Raw genomic sequence first — 22,231 nt, 5'->3', positions numbered from 1 at the left:
ATCCGCCCTGGGTGCGGGCTCCGAGGCCGCCGCCCCCACCCGCCTCGCCGTCTCGCCGTCTCGCCTGCTTTGTTCCCCCGCACGCCCTCTGGTCGCTTCCATCCCCCACACACCCCCGCACCCCGCTGTTCCTGGCGTACCCTCCTGGCAGGCACCCCGGCAAGCGGATCCGGGCCTGCTGCCCCCACCTGGGGAGCGAGGGACGGTCGGGCCTGCCTTTGGACAAGGGTCAGGGCTCTCGCTGCTCACAGATGGCCTGGGGATTTCCTGGGATAGAAATAGCCGCCGGCTCTGGCCCCTTAAAGCTGCTTAAGGGGCGGGTTGCGAAGGGGAGGGTCCGGGCACACCCCCACACGTCCCTGACCGCGCCCCCAGCCCCGACCCGGGCTGAGCTCTGACCCAGGAGACGCGAGCAGCGGTGATAAACCTCCTCCAGTTGCTTCTAAGAAACAACCGAAGCCAAAAATCCCGAAGCTGACGAAGTCATCATCTTATCTGTCCCCTCCTCCACTTTTGGGGTCGTCTCAGAGCGGCCCCTTGTGAGGCCCCGCGCCCAGCTGCCCAGTCCCCACTGGCTCTCCAGATCCTTCTGCTCAGGCTGGGCTGCCAGTGCCCCTGGGGGCAAAAGTCATGAGTGCCCCCCTTTGTGTCCTGGTTCCCTGCAGCAGGTGGGGCGGGGCGGCGGTGGCTGGTTCCGGGGACTTGTCACCGCAGGGCTGACTTCTCTCTCTCTCCTCTAGGGGGAGACCACAGAACCTGAGGCCATGCCCCATGAAAAGAGTTTCTTGGTGTCTGGGGACAGCTATCCTCCCCCCAATCCTGGATATCCTGGGGGACCCCAGCCCTCCATGCCTCCCTACCCGGGGACCCCTTACCCACAGCCCCCTTTCCAGCCTTCCCCGTATGGCCAGCCAGGGTATCCCCAGGGCCCCAGCCCCTACCCTCAAGGGGGCTACCCTCAGGGCCCCTACCCCCAAGGAGGCTACCCTCAGGGCCCCTACCCTCAAGGGGGCTACCCGCAGGGGCCATATCCGCAGAGCCCCTTTCCCCCCAACCCCTACGGACAACCACAGGCCTTCCCGGCACAGGACCCTGGCTGTGAGTAGTGGGGCGGAAGCAGGGGGGAGGCAGGGGCTCTAGGTGCCCTCCAGTGGCACTGACCCAGCCCATCCTGGTCCTCAGCACCTCAGCGTGGAAACTATCATGAAGAGGGTCCCCCGTCCTACTACGACAACCAGGACTTTCCTGCCACCAACTGGGATGACAAGAGCATCCGCCAGGCCTTCATCCGGAAGGTGGGCAGAAGAGGCCGGGGAGGGCGGGGGCCGCGCTGGGCGGGGCTCTGAGCTGGCTCCCTCCCCAGGTGTTCCTGGTGCTGACCCTGCAGCTGTCCGTGACGCTGTCCACTGTGGCCGTGTTCACCTTTGTCGGGGAGGTGAAGGGCTTCGTCCGGGAGAACGTGTGGACGTACTATGTGTCCTATGCAGTCTTCTTCGTCTCCCTCATCGTCCTCAGCTGCTGCGGAGACTTCCGGCGGAAGCACCCCTGGAACCTGGTTGCACTGGTAACCCCGCCCCTGCCCCGCCCCCACGTTCTGGGGGGGTGGGGCTCCCGCCACAGGAAGATGGGGGTGGGGGGCTGGAAGCGGCTCCCCAACCCAAGGCTCCCTCTCCCCACAGTCCATCCTGACCGTCAGCCTGTCCTACATGGTGGGGATGATCGCCAGCTTCTACAACACTGAGGCGGTCATCATGGCCGTGGGCATCACGACAACCGTCTGCTTCACGGTGGTCATCTTCTCCATGCAGGTGAGGGGCCCCCGAAGGCGGGGCTGCGGAGGGCCCAGAGGCCTCCCAGGGGCCCGGCACCCAGAGCCTCGCCCCCCACCCCACCCCGGCCCGCAGACCCGCTACTTCACCTCGTGCATGGGCGTCGTGCATGGGCGTGCCCCCAGAGCCCCCTCTCCCCCCTGCCCGCAGACCCGCTACGACTTCACCTCGTGCATGGGCGTGCTCCTGGTGAGCATGGTGGTGCTGGTCATCTTTGCCATCCTCTGCATTTTCATCCGGAACCGCATCCTGGAGATCGTGTACGCCTCGCTGGGCGCCCTGCTCTTCACCTGCGTGAGTGGAGGCGGTGGGGGCCCTCCGGGAGGGGGGGCTGGGGGGGGTGCGCAGCGTGCAGGCCTGTCCCTCAACAGCACCCGTTGCCGTCGCCTGCAGTTCCTGGCAGTGGACACCCAGCTGCTGCTGGGGAACAAGCAGCTGTCCCTGAGCCCGGAGGAGTACGTGTTTGCCGCCCTGAACCTGTACACGGACATCATCAACATCTTCCTGTACATCCTCACCATCATCGGCCGCGCCAAGGAGTAGCCCGCGCCCGGGCCCCGCTCAGGTGGCCTGGATGGCCTGGACCCTGCCCCTGGTGTGGCAGTGCCATCATACCTCCCCTCTCTCTCTCTGGGCACCGCCTGGGAGTGAGGGGCCCCCCCTCCGACCCTCCTGTGTGTATACTGCAGATACTTCTGTCTGGACCCGCCGTGGCCAGCATGGCCCCTTCTAGCCCTCCGGCCCGCCACAGGGCAGCGGGGCCAGGTCTCCATGCCTCCTCCTGCCTACTCACTGTTGCATGAGCCCTGTCTGCCAGCCCACCCCAGGGTCTGGGGGCGACACCAGGTCCCAGGGGAGAGGGGTGAAGCCAGGAGGTGCGGGTGCACGTCTCCCCTCCGGTTCCAGCCCCCCCCCCCATGCCTGGCATAGAGAACCCTCTCCCTCCCCTCCCCTCCCCCGCCCCGGAGCGCTGCCCTCTGGGGGCCTGAGGGCTGAGGATCTTGTCCCTGTGCTGAGCCCTGAGGGCAGAGAGATTGAGAGTATTTCAGGGGAGGAGGGCGCCTTCCTCTCGTCTTGCTGTCTTTAAAATTCCAATAAACGGGACCTTCTGCTCTCTGCCTTCCCGTCACTGGCACGGCCGCTTCTGTGGGTGGCAGAAGCTCTCAGCATCACCAGGTAGAGGGAGGAGCAGGTTGGCCTGCTGGGAGGGGAGGTCAAGGACAGAACAGCAGGTCAAGGACAGAACAGGCCTAAGACTCGGACGGGAAACCGAAGGCCTCTTGAGGTTAAGCATGGGGCCGGGGGATGGTGACTTTGCCCTGCCCTCCTGGGAACTGCACAACAGACGAAGGGCTTGCGAGACCCTTACCATCCTGCCCTGGGCCCGGGAGCAGCACAGGCCACTGACAGAGCAGGCCCATGGTGCCCCTCACAGTCCGGCTCTGCCAGGCCCCAGCGTGCCCACCAGTGCCTAGGCCTGCCTCAGTCAGAGGCCGTGCACCTCCCCATGCCGTCCCCGTGAGACACCTGCAGCCTGGAGCCCCTGGCAGAAAGCTGGACAAAGACTAGGGGCTTGGCCAGTGGGGTCCCTCGGCCTGCCTCTTGCACCTTCCTCTGGCCTCGCCTCAGTCCCAGCTTGTTCTGGATACCCCACCCCCACTCTTGCTCCCTCACTTCCGGGCCCTCACCCACCCTAGCTCCAGGCTGCGCATCCAGAGGCCAGCCAGCTGTCCCCGTCCTCACGCCCCAAAAGAGGGGCTCCTGCACGGCCCAGGGCCCAGCTCCCTCAGAGGAGCCCCCTGCCCTGAGAGCACCACGGCCTTCCCCCTGCAGGGCCCTCCCATCCAGCCTGGCTTGAGAACCCTCTCCTGGGACCCCTCCGCCCGCCAGCCCCCCGCCCATTAACCCAATCCTTTAACCGGCCCAGCAGCCCAGCGTCTGTGAAGGGACTCCCGCACTGCAAGGTGTCTACAGGCACCTCGACTGGGGCCTGAACCGAGTACGTTCTCCCCGCCAACCTGCTGCTGTGTCGTCGTTGCCAATGGTCTCCACCCCGGCCACCCAGGCCAGAGCCACAGCTGCCCTCTGTCCTCTCCCTACCCACCTTCCCCTGCCAGGGAAGGCCTCCCCATGGAGGTGTTACCTGTGGGCTCACATCCACCAGCCCTCTGCCGGCCAGGTGTATTTCCAAAACCCCGATCGTACACCTGCCTGCTTGAAACCCTCTGATGGTCGCCAGTGGGATGAAGTGCCCCTCCTTGCCCAGCACACAGGCCCTGCCATCTGCCCGCTGGCTGCCCAGCTGGCCTCCCCCGTCCCCTCGCCGCTCAACCCCCAGGCCTGACCTTGCACAGCCTAAGCCCCAGGCAGGCCCCGCTTCCCCGGGGCAAGGCTGTGCACCACGGGGCCCCTCCTGGAGTCCACGGTGGCTTCATGTGACACCGTGCTCCTCTGTCACTCTGCCAGGCAGGCAGCACGGCTCCCCTCTGTCGCCTCCCCTCGGCTGCAGGCTCCTTGAGCAGGTGCCCCGCCCTACCCGGGCCTCTAAGCATGCAGGAACCCTCTCAGTGCTCGCTCACAGACCCATCAGGGATTCGTGCCCAGGAAGAAACACAGGGTGCTCACGTGGTGAAGGAGAATATCGGTTGAGGTGAACGAAAGTCCGGAATAATGGCCAAGCGTAACATTCAGGGACAGTGTTTTCTCAAGGAGCTGGAGGAGCACACGCCCGGCTCCCCCAGGATGGCCAGGGTTTGGAGGTGCGGGGCAGGGGCCGGACGAGGGCCAGCAGCAAGTCCCTGCTTCCTTACGCCCTCCCCACGTCACCCAGAAGGGCCAACCCCCCTCATAGGTCCTTTCTAGCACCACTCCTGTGACCCCGCGGCTCCCTGGGGTCTGAGGTCCCCTCGCCGCACTGAGCCATAAGCTGGGCCTGTGCACGTGCAGCCGTGTCCAGTGAGCTTCCACCCAAGGGCGCGGTCATGGCCAACTATACTAAGGCCAAAGAAGGCTAATTTATTCTCCAACCGAAATGTCTATTTACGCAGGTCAGCGTTAAATCCATTCTCGTTCCAGAGATGAACGGACACAGAGTGCGCACCTCCATCACGCTCCTCGCCGAGCAACACGGCCAGTGGCCGTGCAGAGCCTCGCGGAGAGGCCGGCATAGGACCCCAGCTCTCTAACGCCCGGGGCCAGCACCCGGTGCAGGCCCAGGCACGGCACAGGCGTCAGCCTTAGGATGAATGCATGAACTTTACGTGGCGCTGGCTGCCCCAGGACCAGGGACGGAGACGGACTTGGCTTTCAGGACTTTGGCTCAGCTTCAGCGTTAGTGGGAAGGCTTTTCAGGAGGGCGGACGGCAAAACTGAAAGCCCGGGAGAGCGCACTGAGGCACATCTGGGACGGCCGCATGGAAGAAAGGGGGGAGCGTGCAGAGTCACGGGGGGTCAGGGCCAGGTGCGGACGACCGAGGAAAGGAGGCTCCGGAGTCTGGAGTCTACCCTGCGGGCAGCGAGGAAGCACTTCCTCCAGTGAAGGGGCCGGCAGCGGTTTGAGTGGAGGCAGGACGATGAGTGCGGGCCCGCGGGGAAGGCGCAGGGCGGGGGCGGAGGAGGCACTGAGGGGAGGCCCGGCCCGAGAAGCTTGGCCTCTTCCGCCTGCAAAACATTCTGTCTCTTGACTGTTTTCGCTCGGTCTCAGGCGTGTGGGGCCCTGGAGACCTTCTAGCGTGTCCAAAATGCAGATCCCTCTCCCTACAACTTCTCAGCTCCCGTCTGCAGCACTGAAGGCGCCTCTTCCCCCAGGGGTCTTCACCCCTCCGACCCACTTTGTGACACCATCCACATCCTCCGAAATGGCAACCTCCACGCCCTTAGGTTCTCGTGTGGCAATGCCTCTTTCCAGTCTGTGCCCTCTGTGCTCCTTCATCCCGCCCTGGCCTGCGTTCCTTGTGGCCCGGCCAGCTCCCGGTCCGGGGAGGACTCTAGCATGGGCTCAAAATCCTCTCCACCCTGGGGCGTCTGGGTGGCTCAGTCGGTTACGTGTCCGACTTTGGCTCAGGTCATGATCTCGTGGTTCGTGGGTTCGAGCCCTGCATCGGGCTCTGTGCTGGCAGCTCTGAGCCTGGAGCCTGCTTCGGATTCTGTCTCTCTCTCTCTCTCTCATAAATAAACATTAAAAAAAAAATTAAAAAAAATCCTCTCTACCCCCATTGCTGTCAGGACCCTGTGGCATTTCTCCTATCTCCACCCTTCTCCCGAGTCGAGGCCACAACCCCGCCCGTCTTTAGCACTGCAGACGGTGATGAGCCCCCTTACATGCCTTCAAGGGACTTCCAGTCCAGATCTGGGGTCTCAACTCCCACTCTTAACACACAGGACTACTGGATAAAATACTTTTATAGTTTTAAGTACACATCGCTGAACAGCAATGCAAGAAACAAATGTGAGGAGAGACCACCTCAGCTGTGAGGGAAGAGTTACAGCCACGGGACTTGGAGAGGTCGTGCTAAAAAAAATAAGACTTAGCATCCAGGACCCACGAGGGAAAGAGGCTTGGTGAGACCCCAGGCTTTTGACTGAAAGCCTGGAGGGTTCCAGCTGGGGGACTAAAGCACAGACCCTTAACCAGAACCACACCCAGGCTGGATTCAGCTCTGTCCCTAGTGGTTTAAAGTAATCAGCTCCATTCTGTCTGCCTGGTAAGGAGATGACATCATCCGGAGCCTCTACAGGGTTTTTTTTTGTTTGTTTGTTTTTTTTAACACACAAAGGCTGTCATTTAATTAAAAATTACTAGGCGTTTCAAAAGACCACATGACTATTTTTCCAAGAGGAAAAATAAGATACAGGAATAGACCTGGGGGTGACTCAAAGATTGGAGGTAGCAAAAAAAGGGGAGCTTTAAAATAAAGATGATTAATACGTTAAGAAAAATTGGAGGGGGCAGTAGAGAAACATGGACGAGAATATGGAGAATTCCCCGAGAGAGTTGGAATCTATGCAAAGAATCAAACTGAATGGAGGACTACAATTAGGTGAAACTAAAAATTCAACAGCTGCATTTAAGAACAGATTAGACAAGTCAGAAGAAAGGATTACTGAGCCCAGAGGTCAATAGAAGACATCCCAACTCACAAAGAGAGAGAAGGGACGGCCAGAGAAAACGTAGACATGTGCTTCCGGTATGGGGCAGGAGGCTGCAAGGTAGGTGCGGTTCTGGAAGGAAAAGAGAGAGCGGAAGAGGGGCGTCTGAAGAGATAATGCCTGAAAAACTTCCAAAACCAGTAATCCATCAACCTGCAATCTACCAAAACTGACACAAAAGCGTTATGCTGACCTCGTAAAGTTCCCCAGGTTTTGTTATGAGCCCATGATCATGCGCTGAAATGCATCTTTCCAAAACTCACACGTTGAAGTCTAAGCCCGAGCGCTCAATGTGTGTTCTTGTCTGGAAATTCCGTCACAGCACGTGTAATGAGTTAGGACAAGGTCACACCGGAGTAAGGTGGGCCCCTAATCCAGTGTGTTTGCCGCCCTTATGAAAAGGGGAAACTTGGGCACAGGTGCCTTCTCCTTCTCTGGCCCCTGCCTGAGAGGAGCTGTCACGGTGTCTGCCCATCTGCCACAAGTGACAGCGGGACTGCCCCAGCTTCCTGACTGGGAGACACAGGCAGACACTCAGTGCCGAACCCCAGAATCTGAAGGCCGAAACCCCTTGTGCTACAGGACTGTGAGTGTGGGGCCAGGGCCGATGGCCAAGGTGTCCTGGTGCTCGGGAGGCAGAGATCTAGCCAGCGGGGCCGTCCACCTCTCGCGTGCAGCCCACTGTCACAAGAATCCCGGGCCACCTCAGCAGCGGCTGGCACACAATCTACAAGTGTCACTCTGATTTGTGGTGGATGCCACCCCAGGGCCACCGCCACCCCAGAGCCGTCTCCACTCTGTGCAGCCAGAGGCCTGTGATGGTAAAGAGTTCCTGGCACCCCTACCCAAAATGATAAAGATGTCAGGTGACTTTTCTCAAAAACAAAAACAAAAACATCATACTGAAGGCTCTAGCAAGTACGATAAGGCAAGAAAAAAGGGCACGTTTATTCATTGCAGCACGACCACGTAAACAGGAAATCCTCTGAAATCTACCAACAAGACGACTAGAACCAACAAATGAGTTTGACGAGATCATAGTACACAAGGTCAACAATTAAAGAGTCACGCGGGGCTCCTGGGGGGCTCAGTCAGTGAAGCGTCTGACTCTTGATTTCGGCTGAGGTCAGGATCTCGCGGTTCGTGGGCTCTGTGCTGACAGTGTGGAGCCTGCTTGGGATTCTCTCTCTCCCTCTGTCTCTGCCTCTCTAAATCAATTAATTCAAAGTCATATACGTATTAGGACCACAAGTCAAGGGAGGCATGTGGCCTCCAGAACCAGCAAAGAGCAAGGAAACAAATTCTCCCGAGATCCTCTGAAAACAAACACGGTGCTACCTACACCTGGTTTTTAACCCATCGAGACTTATCAGACTTCTCGTCTACGGAACCGTAAGATAGTAAAGGTGTGTCGTATAAATAAATTCTCATATTGCTCAAAACATTATGTAATTGTTCACTGCTATGAACGTGAAATTTTAAAACTCTATATACGTACGTATTAACTATATATACATTTAAAAAAACCATCAAGTGCTTAGGGACTATGGCAGAGGCTCCCTAAGACCACGCTCAGGTTTGGTGATTCGCTAGGACTCACAGGACTTAGCGTCTACTCCAACTCACCATTAGGATTTATTAAAGAGAAGTAATACAAAGCAAAATCAGCAAGGAAAAGAACTCATGTGGCAAAATCTGAAGGAAATCAAGTGCAAGCTTTCAAGGGTCTCCTCCCTGTTCACAAGATGAACCCAATTCCTTGACCAAGGAGCTGTGATCACATGTGTGAAATGTTGTTGATCAAGGATGCTCACTGCAGACTCAGCGCCCAAGGTTTTTCTAGGGGCTGATCACATAGGCACCCTCTGCCCGTGTTCTGTAGCAACCCCCAGACTCTCAGAAGGAAACCAGACGCTCAGCAGAAGCCATGTCGTTTGAACGAACGGCTTAGGCAGAGTTCCTTCAGCCCATCAGTTCTGGGAATTGTGGGAATCCTCCTGAAATCAAGCTGCTAGATGAGAACCAAGGGCCAGCCTTGCAGAAAGACCTTTCTCAGGGGAGTGGTCTCAGGCCTTTTCTACACAGTAATACATTTAAAAAGATACGTGCAATCCACGTCCACTGAACACGACAAACATTTCTGAGAGGTATTTTTAACGACCTAAACAGAGAAATTTACATTCATAGATCAGAAGACTTAGGGTGTTAAAAGGTCAATTCTCTACAAATTGATATAGAAATCCAACACAATCAGGGGCGCCTGAGTGGCTCAGTCGGTTAAGCGTCCGACTTCAGCTCAGGTCACGATCTCGCGGTCCGCGAGTTCGAGCCCCGCGTCGGGCTCTGGGCTGATGGCTTGGAGCCTGGAGCTTGCTTCCGATTCTGTGTCTCCCTCTCTCTCTCTGCCCCTCCCCCGTTCATGCTGTGTCTCTCTCTGTCTCAAAAATAAATAAACTTTAAAAAAAAAGAAAAAAAAAGAAATCCAACACAATCAAAATCCCAGGAGGTTTTATTGTAGAAATTGACAAACGTCTTAAGAGTTAAACGGAAATGCAAAAGATGCAGAAAAGTCAAAACAATTTTGAAAAAAGAACAAAGTTGGAGAAGCTATACCACCTGGTTTCGTGACTTACTGTGAAGTGACAATAATCATGAGGAGGACACGGGTGAGTGGAACAGAATAGAGGATCCAGAAAGAGACGTACACGTATTTTTTTAAACGAATGGTTCCATCTGATGGAACCAGCAGATGCCAGTAGGAAGGAATCTCAATCCTTACCTTACATCACACACAAAACTTAACTTGAAATGGATCGTAGACCCAAATATAAAAGCTAAATTTATATATTAAAAAAACCCTTCTAGATGAAAACACAGGTGAATCTCTTCACGACCCTAGAATAAGCAAATTTCTTAGATAAGACGCAAAAAGCATGAACCACTAAAAAAATCTTTGCTAAAAGCTTTTACTCTCCAAAAGACACTGCTGAGGAGGGGCACTGGGCGGCTCAGTCAGATAAACGTCCGACTTCGGCTCAGGTCATGATCTCGTGGTTCGTGGGTTCAAGCCCCGCGTCAGGCTCTGTGCCGACAGCTCAGGGCCTGGATCCTGCTTCGGATTCTGTGTCTCCCTCTCTCTCTGCCCCTCCCCTGCTCACGCTCTGTCTCTCTGTGTCTCTCAAAAATGAACAAATGTTAAAAAAAAATTGTAAAAGACACTGCTGAGGAAATGAAAAGACAAGCCACAACTTGGAGAAAATATGTGCAATGCACGTGTTTGACAAAGGTTTATACCTAGACCACATAGGTGCTTCTGCAATTTCAGAATCAGAAGGCACGCAACCTAATTTTCAAAAATGGTCAAAAGACTTTAGGAACCTCATAAAAGAAGATACACAAAGGGCCAACAAACACATGCAAATATTTTCAACATCGTTAGGCATCAAGGAAATGCAAGTTAAGCCACAACGAGATACCGGTCCACACCGACCAGTACAGCGAAAACAGAAAGATTTACAATAACAAACATCGGCAACACGGAACAACGAGGGCTGTCACGTGCTGGTGGCAGAAACGTGGAAGGTACGACCACTTTGGAAAACAATTTGGCAGTTTCTTACCACGCTAAACAGCTATTTACCATACGATCTCGCAACGTCGCTCCTAGATTTTTATCCAAAGATGTATACACAAATGTTCATGGTGGGCTTCATCCATGAGAGCCAAACATGGAAATGACTGAAATGTCCATCAAAGGTGAGTGGATAAATTGTGACACAGTCATGTGATGAAATGCCACCGAGCCATAAAGAGCAGTGAGCCAGTAATGCCAACACAGCCCCGTGAGTGGATCTCAAGATCAGAACGCTGAGCAAGAGACGCCAGACGCCAAAGAATACGCACTGTCTGATTAAAAGACCGTTAGGGGGGCGCCTGGGTGGCTCAGTCGGTTGAGCGCCGACTTCGGCTCAGGTCACGATCTCGCGGTCCGTGATTTCGAGCCCCGCATCGGGCCCCTGTGCTGACAGCTCAGAGCCCGGAGCCTGTTTCAGATTCTGTGTCTCCCTCTCTCTGACCCTCCCCCATTCATGCTCTGTCTCTCTCTGTCTCAAAAATAAATAAACGTTAAAAAAAATAAATAAAACGTTAATTTTTTAATTAAAAAAAAAATAGGAACGTGGGGGCTCCTAGGTGGCTTAAGTCGGTTGAGTGTCCAACTCTCGGTCTTGGCTCAAGTCACGGTCCCAGGGTCACGGGATCGATCCCCCCCTTAAGATTCTCTCTCTCTCTCCCCCTGCCCCTCACTCGCCTGTTCTCTCCCTCTGTCTCTCAAATTAAAATATGAACATGAAAAAAATAAAAAATAAAATGTGAATGTGGGCAAAAGATTAACAAAACTCCTCTTCTGCTTGACAGTGTGACCTTCGGTGAACTCCCTGTGCACCCCCGGTAATCGGGTAAAGCTAGAAGGTTGGCGGTTTGACTCGCAGCACTGCTTATGGTAATGCTTTGCCCTACTGGTAAGCGGCCCGTGGACGGGCAGCAAGTGGAAAGGAAGCAGCAATGGCTGAGGGAAGCCGTACTCTGAGCCCCCTGGGGGACAGTGGCTCCTGAATCAGGACCCCAGAAGCTCCGTCCGTGCAAGGGCCCAAGGCCCGACGACTGCCGTGAGGCGCAAGCTTTGGAGGCCAGGGCGGCTCTCGCCCTGCCCAACGTGGACCTCACCTCCTTGAGCGTGAGTTGGCACCTGTGGGTCCACGGAGGTGGACTTGTCGGCTCCGTGACCCCGTCAGAAAAAGAAGACGCGGCTGCGGCACTGGCCAAGCTCCATTTCCTGCCCTGTGAGCAGCCGGATGCCAAGGGAGACCCCTGGTTACCTTGTGGCCGGGGCTGGGTATCCCGCAGACTGAGACCCCTGGGGGGACACTGCGACGGCTGTTTCACAGAAGAGCGACCACAAATGGCCACAACACGCACAGTGGCAGGTCCAACCTCATAAATCATCAGGGGAAGGCAAGCAATGGCGGGCACAGCGTATGCGCTCAACGGACACCTGCACGACCGAGGCCGCGACCACGGCGAGATGCCAGTTAATGTCCACTCAGTCAGAAAAAATGCACAAGCCCGGCAACGTCAGGCGTTGGAGAAGTCACGCAGCACCAGGAATCACTTTGTACGTTGGCGAGCAAGTCAGTTAGTAAGCCAATTTGGCATTATCTTGTCAGGTGGAAAACTTGCATTTCTGCCACCCGGAAATCTGCACGTGTGCCCAGGATAAACGTTTGCACGTGTTCGTCTGCAGACACGTGGGAACGTTCGCCATGTCACCGTTTACACTAGCAGACCCCTGTAAGCGGCTAGACGTCTGCCGACGAGGTTACGGGCGTGCAAATCGTGGCGCGTGCACAGAATACCGGTTCCCCTGACCTTGTTCTCTGACCACAAGGCAGTGCAATTAGAAAATTAACCATAAGGGGACACCCCGTCGTCTGGGCAGAGTGCCCAGCGCAGCACAGGAGGGCACTGATATCCCAAGTCCTTGTGACGGCAGGAAAACCACCCCCCCACCCCCGCCCATGCTTCCGAATGCAGAGCCCCTGGTGAGAACCACAGCCGTCCGCCCTCGGGATGAAGTCACATTCTGATGTGACCTCAGGCCCCACGTGACATGCCTGTGCGGCCACCGCCCTCGCCTCCCACTCGCCCCCACCGTGCACGCGTCAGCCGCACCTGCTTCTGTGCGTTGGATGGTCCCCACCTCATCTTCCTTCAACCCGGGCGGCTCCTCCTTACGGATTAGATGTGAGAACCCGTCCCCCTGGAGCGCTCCCCTGACCCCCACCATCCGGGGCTTCACGCCCTTTGCCTCCGCTCCTCCAGCAGAACCCCTGCCCCCCGTGTGGCGGTTGCCCGTCCGCTGGCAGGTGCGTCCGACCTCACGTGACTCTCTAGTGGCCGCGGCACAACCACTGCTACCCCGATGCCTCGCGTGAGATGCGGCACCCGACCGGCGCTCAACGAATCTAGCCCTTGTGGAACCGCCTTGTGCGTTAGAGAGCGTGCCGCGTTCCCGGAGTCCAGTGTGGAGGGGAAGGTGGGACGGGGACAGCCCTCGGAGGGTCTGGGACGCCGAGAAAATGAAGTAGCCCCGCCAGAGCTGATTCACCCGCCGATGCCGGTCTTCCGGGATCCGCCTCTTTCGCCCTGTACGAGGGCACGGGGCGGTTTTCTTCCCGTGCCCCCACCCACCCCACCCCCGTTCAACTCACGGTGCTTCGGTCCTGCTTGAAGCCCACGTGGCCTCCCACCTGAACCCGGCAAGAGCCCCTCGAGCATCGGCCTCCCCACTGCCAGTCTGGAACCGGACACACAGGTGAGGACCTCACTCCGGCTTAAAGGCCCCCCAAAAGCTACCGTTGCCTGTACGAATCTCAGCTGTGGCCCCTGCAGCCACAGTCCTACTGGGCCGGCGGGAGTCACGCCCTCCCTGGGCGCCCAGCCCCCTCGTCAGGCGTCTCACCTGCCCTCCTGGGCGCCCCGCTGCCGAGGCTGGCCGCTTTGTCCCCTGAAGACACCGAACTCGGGGCAGAGGCTCTCGTTTATTTTGTGTCCCCAGTTCTTCACATAAGAGCTGCTCGGCAGAAGGTGGTCGGCCCGAGGACCAGCCAGGAGGGGGCCCGGGGCACTGGGGGGGACCTACACTTGCTCCCGCCAGCGTCTGGCTTCCTCCTGGATGTGCCCTAACGGCATCTCTAGCGTCGTCCGTCTCCCCTCGGCCCTCTGTCCACCCGCCCCTCCAATGCTCCCCTTGGAAGGTCCCGATCGCGGAGCCTCAGGCCCCCTCCCCTCCTGTCGGTCCTGCCCACCCCCTTCCCACCCTGGCCGCCTCCTCTCACCCCTGCGGGCACGGCCCCCCAGGATTTCAACCTTCCCCAGGCGCCTCCTGCCTGCAGGCTCCCAAAGCAAGGCCCACCGAGGCTCCCCGTTATTAGCGCCAGCTGCAGATGACAGGCCCTGCACAAGGACTCTACCTTGGGGGCACTCCCCTCCCAGCCCTGGGCTCAAATCCACACCTCTTCCCCCTCCCCCCGCCCCGCCCAAGGCTCCAGTTGCCTTTCCTCCCCCAGGGTGCAGGCCTGCCCCACACTCCTTCTTGGTCCCCTCTGACAGGCCTTGCCTGCCCCGTCCTGAGGCCGTCCCAGGGCGCGGTGGCCCGACGTCCTCCCTGTGGCCCCTCACGGACCTCAGCACTGCCCGCCGGCTTGCCCCACTCCCCTCACCACCTCCACCTCAATCGGCTCCCACAGGCAAACAGCAGCTGCTGCCTCTAGAGCACTTCCTAGGCCCTCACACGCTCCAAACCACCCTGCCCTGCCCCCTGCCTACACCCCTGCGCTCCCACCGCAGCCTCCCTCGCTGACGGCGCCTCCTCGTCCCTGCCCACACCGTCCAGTCCCACAGTTCTCTCCCCGTCCCTCCGTGTGCTGTGCTGCTTCCTGCCTCAGGACCTTTGCTCTGCTTCCTCATCCCCCGCCCTCGGCGGCAACACCGCCTCCGAGGCCCTCCGGCCCGCCCTGCCCATCTTTCCCCATCACCCCATTCCCCTGCACGACCCGCGCCCTCAGGGCCGGGCACCCCTCCAGTCTCGCCCACACCGTGTGCCTAGGGCTTCGAGCGCATGTGCACGCAGCTGGGACGCGTCGGACGCGGCTGCGAACGGACAGAGAAACAGCCCGGCCGGGGGTGGGGAGGGGGGGGCGGTGGCCGGAGCCAGACCACAGGGGACGAATCAGTGGTCTGGCGCGGTCACCGGCCGCCCCCAGTCCCCACCCTCAGCGACAGGGGGCGGAAGCCCAGGGAAGACGGTGCCCCGGCGCACGAGTGCCGACCGGCGAGGACACACAGACACCCCCACGACCGACCGGGGTGTTTACCGGAAGGCCCGCCCGCGGTGGGGCGCGGGGGCGGGGCCTGCCGGTTATCGGGAAACCAGCTGGGAAGTTGCGACAGGCGGTCGGGCGTGGCCCGGCGGGTGTCTGGCACGCGTCTACGCGGCCAGGTCTGCTCGGCTGGGTGCAGCATTTGCTTTCCACTTCCACCTAACGTTTCTCGTGGGCAAAATGCACGCCAACGAACGGGACCGGCCGCGTGTACGGGCCGCACGGACACAATGCACGTTTGCAATGAGCACTGAAGCAAAACCCTCCGTGTTTGTGTCCGGTTCGCTCTGAGGACGAGACACCCCCACTCCCCTGCGGCCGGAAACGTGTAGCGCACTATTCCCCAAACTGAGGCTCAGGGACCCAGACAGGCTGAAGGGGGGGTGGGGGCCCTAGGGCCCCCGTCTGAGGGACATGGGCCTCAGGCTCCTTCCTCCGGCAGCACTGGGGCGTGGGGACCCCGAGCCTCCGAAGCCCGTAATCGGGGCCAGGTGTCGGGCGCCACGTGCAAGCCTGACCTCGCAGTGACCTTCACATAGCATCCAACCGGAAGACAAACTGGAGGGTGGGTGCGATCAGCCCAGCCTGCGGTGACCGCACATTCCCACGGCCACCGGCCCGCAGAGGGTGAGCTGGGCCTAAAACCAGGCCCTCTGTGGCTCACCGCTTCCCTCTGTGCTCTTGGAGGTTCCTGATAAGAATTCCTTCGGAAAGGTCCGTTGCCAGTGTGCTGAGTGAGGGCTGGGCAAAGGCCGACTCCTCATCCCTCGCCCCCGCCGCCCCCACCAGGAGCGGGTCGGCCCTGGCTGTGGGGCCGGCAGAGGCACCACTCAGGCCCGGTCCTGGGGCAGGGGAGGCTCACGTGGCGCGTTGAGTGGACACAGCCCACAGGAGGCGGGTGAGGGGTGGGGAAGCTCTGGGGGAGGGGCCTAAAGCCCGCGGGGCGCCGTGGGGGGTGCGGGCGGTGGAGGTGCCCCCCGACGAGGGCTGGCGGAGAGGCTGGGCTTCTGGAGGCCGGGAGGGTGGAGGACGCAGCAGAGACAGGCGGGGCCCGGGCTCTTGCCGCCTGAGGGTTCGTGAGAGAAAGTGCCGGTGGTGGACTCAGTGACACGATACAGGCTGCTGCACCTTGGGGCTCACCGGGGTCTCGGAAGGGCAGTAGGGGGAAGAGAGGCATCGTTACCCCATTGGACAGATGAAGGAGGAGAGGCGCAGGGAGGAGACACGGTGAAGCGGGAGGCAGAGCCTGCAAGAGGGGGGCGGCTCGCAAGCCGAGGTCTGAAGAAGGAGGAGGAATCAAGGAGGATCAGGGCTGCGGGGGAGGCGGCTGGGAGGCCCACCCCTGGAGCCCAGGGTCCGGAACCCCGCCGCCCGCCTGCAGCAGCCCCGGCCCTGGGCGCCCCTAGCCTGCAGGCCGCCCGGGCTCTCCCCTCCTGGTGCCTTCCGAACAAAGCTTTGTAGCTAACGAGCTCCAGAGACCGACAGAGGCCTCCTGGTCTCCGCTGGCCCCTCGGCCCTTCCGGAGGAGCGACCGAATGGACCCGTGGGGTTGGTGACCAAGTGACACTCACAGAAGAAGACGCTGCCTCTAGCCAAGGCCTGGAGAGATCTTCCCCTGAGGCACCCTTTCCCAGCTCCGGCTGGTCGGGCCCTGCCCGGATGAGCGGGGCCATCGCAGTCCTAAGGGGACAACGTCAGGAGGGGACAACCGGTCCCTCAGAGACCTAGGGGCACATCCTCAGACACTCAGCAGGCCAGTTAGCGCCTGCCTTGTTTCTTCTGCCAGCATATCTTCTCCAGCTTCGTGGGGAGAATGCTTCTAGGAAAAACAAAATTTAAGGGTTGAATAAAAACTGTATTCACACATTTGCTGAGCACCTACCATGTGCCAGGGCCTGTGCTGGACTCTAGAATGCAGACAGAGTGGAGACCGTACGCCGGGGCCTTTGTCCTCTCCTGGGACACCACCCGGGGTCTTCTCTCTGAATAGAACCGAGGTCCAGTGGGGGGTCAGAAAGACCCCCTCCCCTGGCAGCTGTGGGAGACACACACACACACACACACACACACACACACACACACGCTGCCTGAGTAGGGGTGAGGCTGGAGGCAGGAAGAGCAGGTCAAAGAGCAGGCTCCAAGACCTGCACCAAGCCCCAGCCCCAACCGCTGGGAAAGGTGGGAAGACCCGACTGGCCGTGGGGATCCGGGCGCCCCGGGAAGGTCTGGACCAGGCACCGGACATGGAGGGCTGTGCACCGGTGTCCCCACCTGGAGGCGGGAGACTGTTACAACACTGCCCGGCACACGGTAAGCACCCAAACCGAGCTGGCCACGGCCCTTTCGTTGTCTGAAGTGAAGGAGAGGGAAAGGGAGGGAGGAGTCGCGGCTGGCATCCAGGAGGGCACTGCACTCGAGTGCCAGCTGGATCCGTGGGAGCACAGACCGGGCAGATTCCTCCCAGGAGCTCCTTGTGGGCCACAGGGTGGGACCCCAAGGCTGTAAGGGGCACAGCAGGCAGCACGGAAATGATCACCCAGCCAGGATTGCTAGGACGCTAGGGCCACGGGCAGCACGGTTCCTTCCCTGGGACCGCCTCCCACAAGCCAAGAACGGCACGCCGCAGCCCGCCCGTGTGGACGGAGGTAGGAGGGGGTGTGGACGGAGGGCTCCGGGTTAAAGGTCCCTGTTCTGCAGCAACTTTTTGCCTCGAGAAGATGGCTTTTACAAGGAAACGGACAAAGAGTCCCAAGCCAAGAAGGGAGCAAAGATCCCCTGAGGCCTCGCCAAGCTGCTGTGCTGAGCGGAATCTCAGGAGGCAAATTTGAATGGGGACAAACTGTGCAAAGCCAGTGACCTGAGACCAGCAGTGGAGACGCCTGACTCAGCACCAGTGGGGACACTGGAGGTATGTGTGAAGTGAATTCCTAATGCGCCGTGAGGGATGCGGAGCAAACCCCGCGTGAAGCCGGGAAGCCGGGAAGCCGGGAGCTTCCTGCCAGTCCTTCGGGAAGAGTCAGGGAGAAGGCGGGGAGGGCCGCCCACTCCCTCTGGCTCCCGTCACGCCATCCAAGTTGCTGTGGGTAAAGCTTTGGCCGAAGTCCTCGCTCTTTGCGGACTTTTGCTACTTCGTCCCAAACTCAAGCCCGCTAGGTTTGGGCACAGAAGGACAGTTGTACACAGGACAGAACAACGACAAGATAAGCAAACTGGAAGGAAGGGAGATAAGAGTGGAGGGACAGAGACCAGAGAGGGGCCTGGGCTGTCCGCACGGGACGGGCCGCCGGCCGCGGCGCGGTGCCCGGAGACCCGGTGGGGGGGCCGCGGTCTGCCCTGTCCCCAGGCTGCACGATGGGAAGGGGAAGGATAATAGAACAATTCCGGTGTTATTTTAGCTCCAGGTGTACAATATAGTGATTCACTAAACCCCCAATTTCTAACACAATGCCCGCCACACAGTAGGTGCTCAATATACCGTTTTCGGAGGGAAAAAGCACTGCGTAAAGGGAAGTAGCAGTCGGATTCCTCAGATGTTAAGAGCTTTAAGGAATGGGCTCGTGCAGTTGTGGGGACTGGCAAGTCCCAAATCTGTAGAGGAGGCCAGCAGGCTGGAAACTCAGGCAGCCGTGTGAGAGAGCAGCGAGGCAGGAATCCTTCCTCCCTGGAAAACCTGGGCTCCTGAGGTTTTCTGCTCCTGAGGCCTTCAGCTGCTTAGATGAGGTCCTACCCACATCAAATCGACTGATTGTAGATGCCAGTCACTTTACAAGATATTTTCACAGCAATATCTACACCAGTGTTCGACCAAACACCTGGGCACCGTAGCTCAGCCCCACTGACCCGTCGACGGAACCACCCCAGCTGCGTCAACCCAAGGAGAGGCCAACGGCCAGGCAAGACTGGATGGTAGAAGGCGAGGGGGAAAGCCATGAGAAGCTCACTTCCCCACACTGTGAACAGCAGAGCGGTGACGGCACCCCTCCCCCCACCAGGTGAAAGGGGCCACAGTGACGCAGCCGCGATGACTGTCCAGGGTGTGGGAGGAGGGTGGGGGCAGGCCCCCACTGTGAGGCCCAGGTAGAATGCTCAACTCAGGCTGACTCCGAACCAGTCCTCACCCCCACCTCCGGCTTAGACCTGGGCCTCACTGCCCTCTCCGCCTGGGTGGACACCCCAGGACACCGCCTCACTTGACTCCCAAGGTCAGACCCCCCAAGATTTCTGAGCAGACAGTTCTTAAAAAGGGAGCACGGGGGCGCCTGGGTGGCTCAGTCGGTTGAGCGTCCGACTTCGGCTCAGGTCACGATCTCACGGTCCGTGGGTTCGAGCCCCGCGTCGGGCTCTGTGCTGACAGCCCGGAGCCTGCTTCGGATTCTGTGTCTCTCTCTCTCTCTGACCCTCCCCCGTTCATGCTCTGTCTCTCTCTGTCTCAAAAATAAATAAACATTAAAAAAATTTAAAAAAAAAAGAAAGAGAACATGACGGGGACTCCCAGGTCTGAATTCCTGAAACCTGACGACCTGCCGAAGAACACAGTCTTGAGTCTTGAACTCACACGGGTACCGTAGGGGGAAGGGTGGGGCCCAGAGTCACCAGAAGCGGAGACTCCAAGCTATAGGGAGCCAGGAGCGTGGACAAGGGAGCCCCGGGCCAGCAGTCAGAGACAGGCTTTGAGCACCTGGGTTGGAAGAAAGTATGGCCACTGTCCAGGGGCCCAAGGTAGAATGTCCTGGAGAGAGGCCAACAGGCTAGCTCCAGGTGTGCTCAGCGTCCCAAGGAAAGGGTACCCTAGCCAGGAAGACGGGTGATGAGTTTCCATTCCACAGAAGATCACTGGTTACCCACCTGCAGTGCACCTAGGCCCTCTGCTGGGTGCTGGGGAGCTACAGCACGCCCACGTCACCGTAAAGTGAGCCCAACAGCACCAGCAGCCAAGTGCACAGAGCCAGGTAAGCGCTGGGATGGAGGCGCGGCTGCAGGGAAGCCTGGAGGGCAGAGATGAGCTCGCTGGGGTGACAGGACGCTTGAGGGAGCAGGCCCCTGCAGACACAGGAGGGGTCAGTGCATCCCAGCCGAGGCAGGACCTGTGCACAGGCCTGGAGCACGGAGGGCTGAGCCTGGCAGAGCAGAGAGGGCCGGGAGCGGGGCACAGCCTCTGACCTCACAATACCCAGGGCCCACTGGGCCAGCCTTGCCTCTGGCAAACCCTGGTGCCCTCCTCCCGCCCGGGCGAGGCCCGCGGCCCTGGGCAGTCTCCAGGTGCAGAGCCCCGACTCGGGCTGCACCCATCCCGTTGCCCCGGGGCATGTCTCTACTCGCCAATTATGAGGGGCTCCGGCATCAGATCGAGAGGCTGGTGAGGGAGAATGAGGAGCTAAAGAAGCTGGTGCGGCTCATTCGGGAGAATCACGAGCTCAAGTCGGCGATCAAGACGCAGGCGGGCGGCCTGGGCATCAGCGGCTTCAGCACCGGGTTCGGCCAGATGGCGGCCACTCCTCAACACCAGGGAAACTGTAAGAGACTGGGGCGGGGAGGGGGTCTCTGGGAGTCCTGGAGACAGGGCACGGATAGTAACGAGCGGGTGGGACGGTGGCCCCACCAGGGGAGGACACGGGACCATCGGGACGGAGGGCAGAGCTGGGCACCAATTCCTGCACCCTGATGGGAGGAGGCCCCGCTCACCCCCCTCCTCTAGGCTGACCATCCAAGCAGCCCCAAAGGCTGCGAGTTTCCCAGCTGTGGGATCCAAATGTGCCGCGCTCCTGGGTCTAGTGTGTCGCTTGCCCTCCTTCCCCCGCTCCCCTCCCCCCGAGCACCCCCCAGGGCCCTGCGCCTAGAGATGGCCACTGACAGACAGCCCAGATCCAGGAGCCAGGGACAGAAACCAGGACCGAAGCTGAGGTCTGGGAGTCATTAGCGTGTGGCAGAGCCCTGGGGCTGGAGAAGATGTAGGGTGAGACGGAAGAGGCAAAGCACCAGCGGGCATTTGCAGAAAAAGCGGTGATCGGCAGGCAGGCTGGGGCCTCGGGAGCAGGGACTGAGCCAGGAGGGGGCTGGGAGGCCACGCGGCTGAGTGTGGTGATAGGGGCAGGGAGGGGCTGGAGACAGAAAGCTGTGGGCAGAAACTGGCTGGCACTGAAGATAACGGAGGGGGAATTTCTGGGGGTGGCAAGGCCCCAGGGTGAGGCGATAGGAGTCCGTGGCTGGCAGTGTGCTGTGAAGGTTACACAGGGCGAGCCGGCGATAAAACCCTGCGGTGGTCACACCGCAGCCGTCCCCTCCCGACAAGGTCCTCCCTGTGCCAGAGAAGGCCCTGCGCCCCGCCCTCCCGCTGGCCCCTTCGTCCCCAGTCGGGCCCAGAATGGCCTTCCTCCCGGAGAGGAGGACTCTGCCCATCCTGGGGCCCCTGCAGCTCGGCCGTGGGCCACAACACTCAGCTGCTCCGGGAAGGTCACAGGTGGCTTCCTAAGTGCCACATCCTTCTAAACCTCTGCATGCAATTTGGGACCGATGACCCCCCCTCTTTCTGGGTTTACCCTCGGCAGCGTCACCCACCCCCTGCTCCGGGCCAGCCCGGGCCCCGAGCTCTACTGCCAGCCAGCCCAGCAGGGGCCCCCATCCTCCACGGGGCTGGAGGCCCCTGCAGACAGTCGTGCAGGCCCAGCAACTCCCTGGCACTCGGCTCACTCCCAACCACACGTTTCTGATTGAGAACTTGGCCTTTCCACTGGGATGCTAAAGCCTCCCAGGTCTGTGCTCCTGCCCTGAGGGTCCCACGCCAGGCCCTTACTCTTGGAAGCTGCCTCCCTCTGGTCCCCACACACCGGCTTCCCTGCTCTTGAACCACACTGTTCATCCGCGCGGCCTTCACCCCCTCACTGGCCACAAGAGCTCAGGCCTCTCCTCGGAAAGGCTTTATTGTAACGACCGAGACAATGCGTCGTCGGCAAAAATAAAGACGCGGGGAGATACAAAATAAAAGAAATCTCAAAGCTTCACAAAAAAGTAAGTCTTCTCCTTTTGGGCTTGATTCTTAACAGAATCCTTGGGCCACGTTGGTTCTTCCCCCTCCTGAGGGGCCCAGCTTAGGGGGTTAGGAAAGGCTTTCTGGAGGGGGTGAGCCCACGGTGGTGGGAAGGCATTAGCGGGCGAGCAGCAGCTCCTGCAAACGCCGGGACCAGGGGACAGCAGGGACACGGGACCCGTCAGTGAGGCTGACGCCCAGGCTGTGTGTGGGTGAGCGTACTGGGTGCGTGTGTGTGGCGGGGGGGGGGGGGGGGGGGGGGGGGGGGGGTGGGTGGGGGTGTGGGTGAG

The 22,231-nt window shown here is 59.7% G+C and overlaps 2 protein-coding genes across 5 annotated transcripts in view; both read left to right on the top strand.

The window, feature by feature from the left end:
* GRINA (glutamate ionotropic receptor NMDA type subunit associated protein 1) overlaps positions 1-2,943 on the top strand; it is a 10,490-nt gene extending 7,547 nt beyond the window's left edge. For all 3 annotated transcript variants that reach the window (XM_049632786.1, XM_049632785.1, XM_049632787.1), the window contains exons 2-7: positions 741-1,098; positions 1,183-1,295; positions 1,364-1,564; positions 1,680-1,808; positions 1,980-2,123; positions 2,223-2,943. In XM_049632786.1, coding sequence (XP_049488743.1) covers positions 765-1,098; positions 1,183-1,295; positions 1,364-1,564; positions 1,680-1,808; positions 1,980-2,123; positions 2,223-2,372 — 1,071 coding nt within the window. In that variant the 5' untranslated portion in view covers positions 741-764 and the 3' untranslated portion in view covers positions 2,373-2,943. The remainder of the gene's footprint in view (positions 1-740; positions 1,099-1,182; positions 1,296-1,363; positions 1,565-1,679; positions 1,809-1,979; positions 2,124-2,222) is intronic.
* A 14,330-nt stretch (positions 2,944-17,273) lies between these two features.
* Positions 17,274-22,231, top strand: part of SPATC1 (spermatogenesis and centriole associated 1) — a 25,750-nt gene continuing 20,792 nt past the window's right edge. Inside the window, exons 1-4 of one of the 2 annotated variants that reach the window (XM_049632775.1) lie at positions 17,274-17,825; positions 18,700-18,909; positions 19,769-19,866; positions 20,092-20,430. In XM_049632775.1, coding sequence (XP_049488732.1) covers positions 18,821-18,909; positions 19,769-19,866; positions 20,092-20,430 — 526 coding nt within the window. In that variant the 5' untranslated portion in view covers positions 17,274-17,825; positions 18,700-18,820. Of the gene's footprint in view, positions 17,826-18,699; positions 18,910-19,746; positions 20,431-22,231 lie in introns of those variants that run through there. The other variant, XM_049632776.1, reaches the window with a different exon arrangement.

This window comes from Panthera uncia, chromosome F2 (assembly GCF_023721935.1).
Source record: "Panthera uncia isolate 11264 chromosome F2, Puncia_PCG_1.0, whole genome shotgun sequence".
NCBI lineage: Eukaryota > Metazoa > Chordata > Mammalia > Carnivora > Felidae > Panthera > Panthera uncia.
This window is presented reverse-complemented; position numbering and strand designations above follow the sequence as displayed.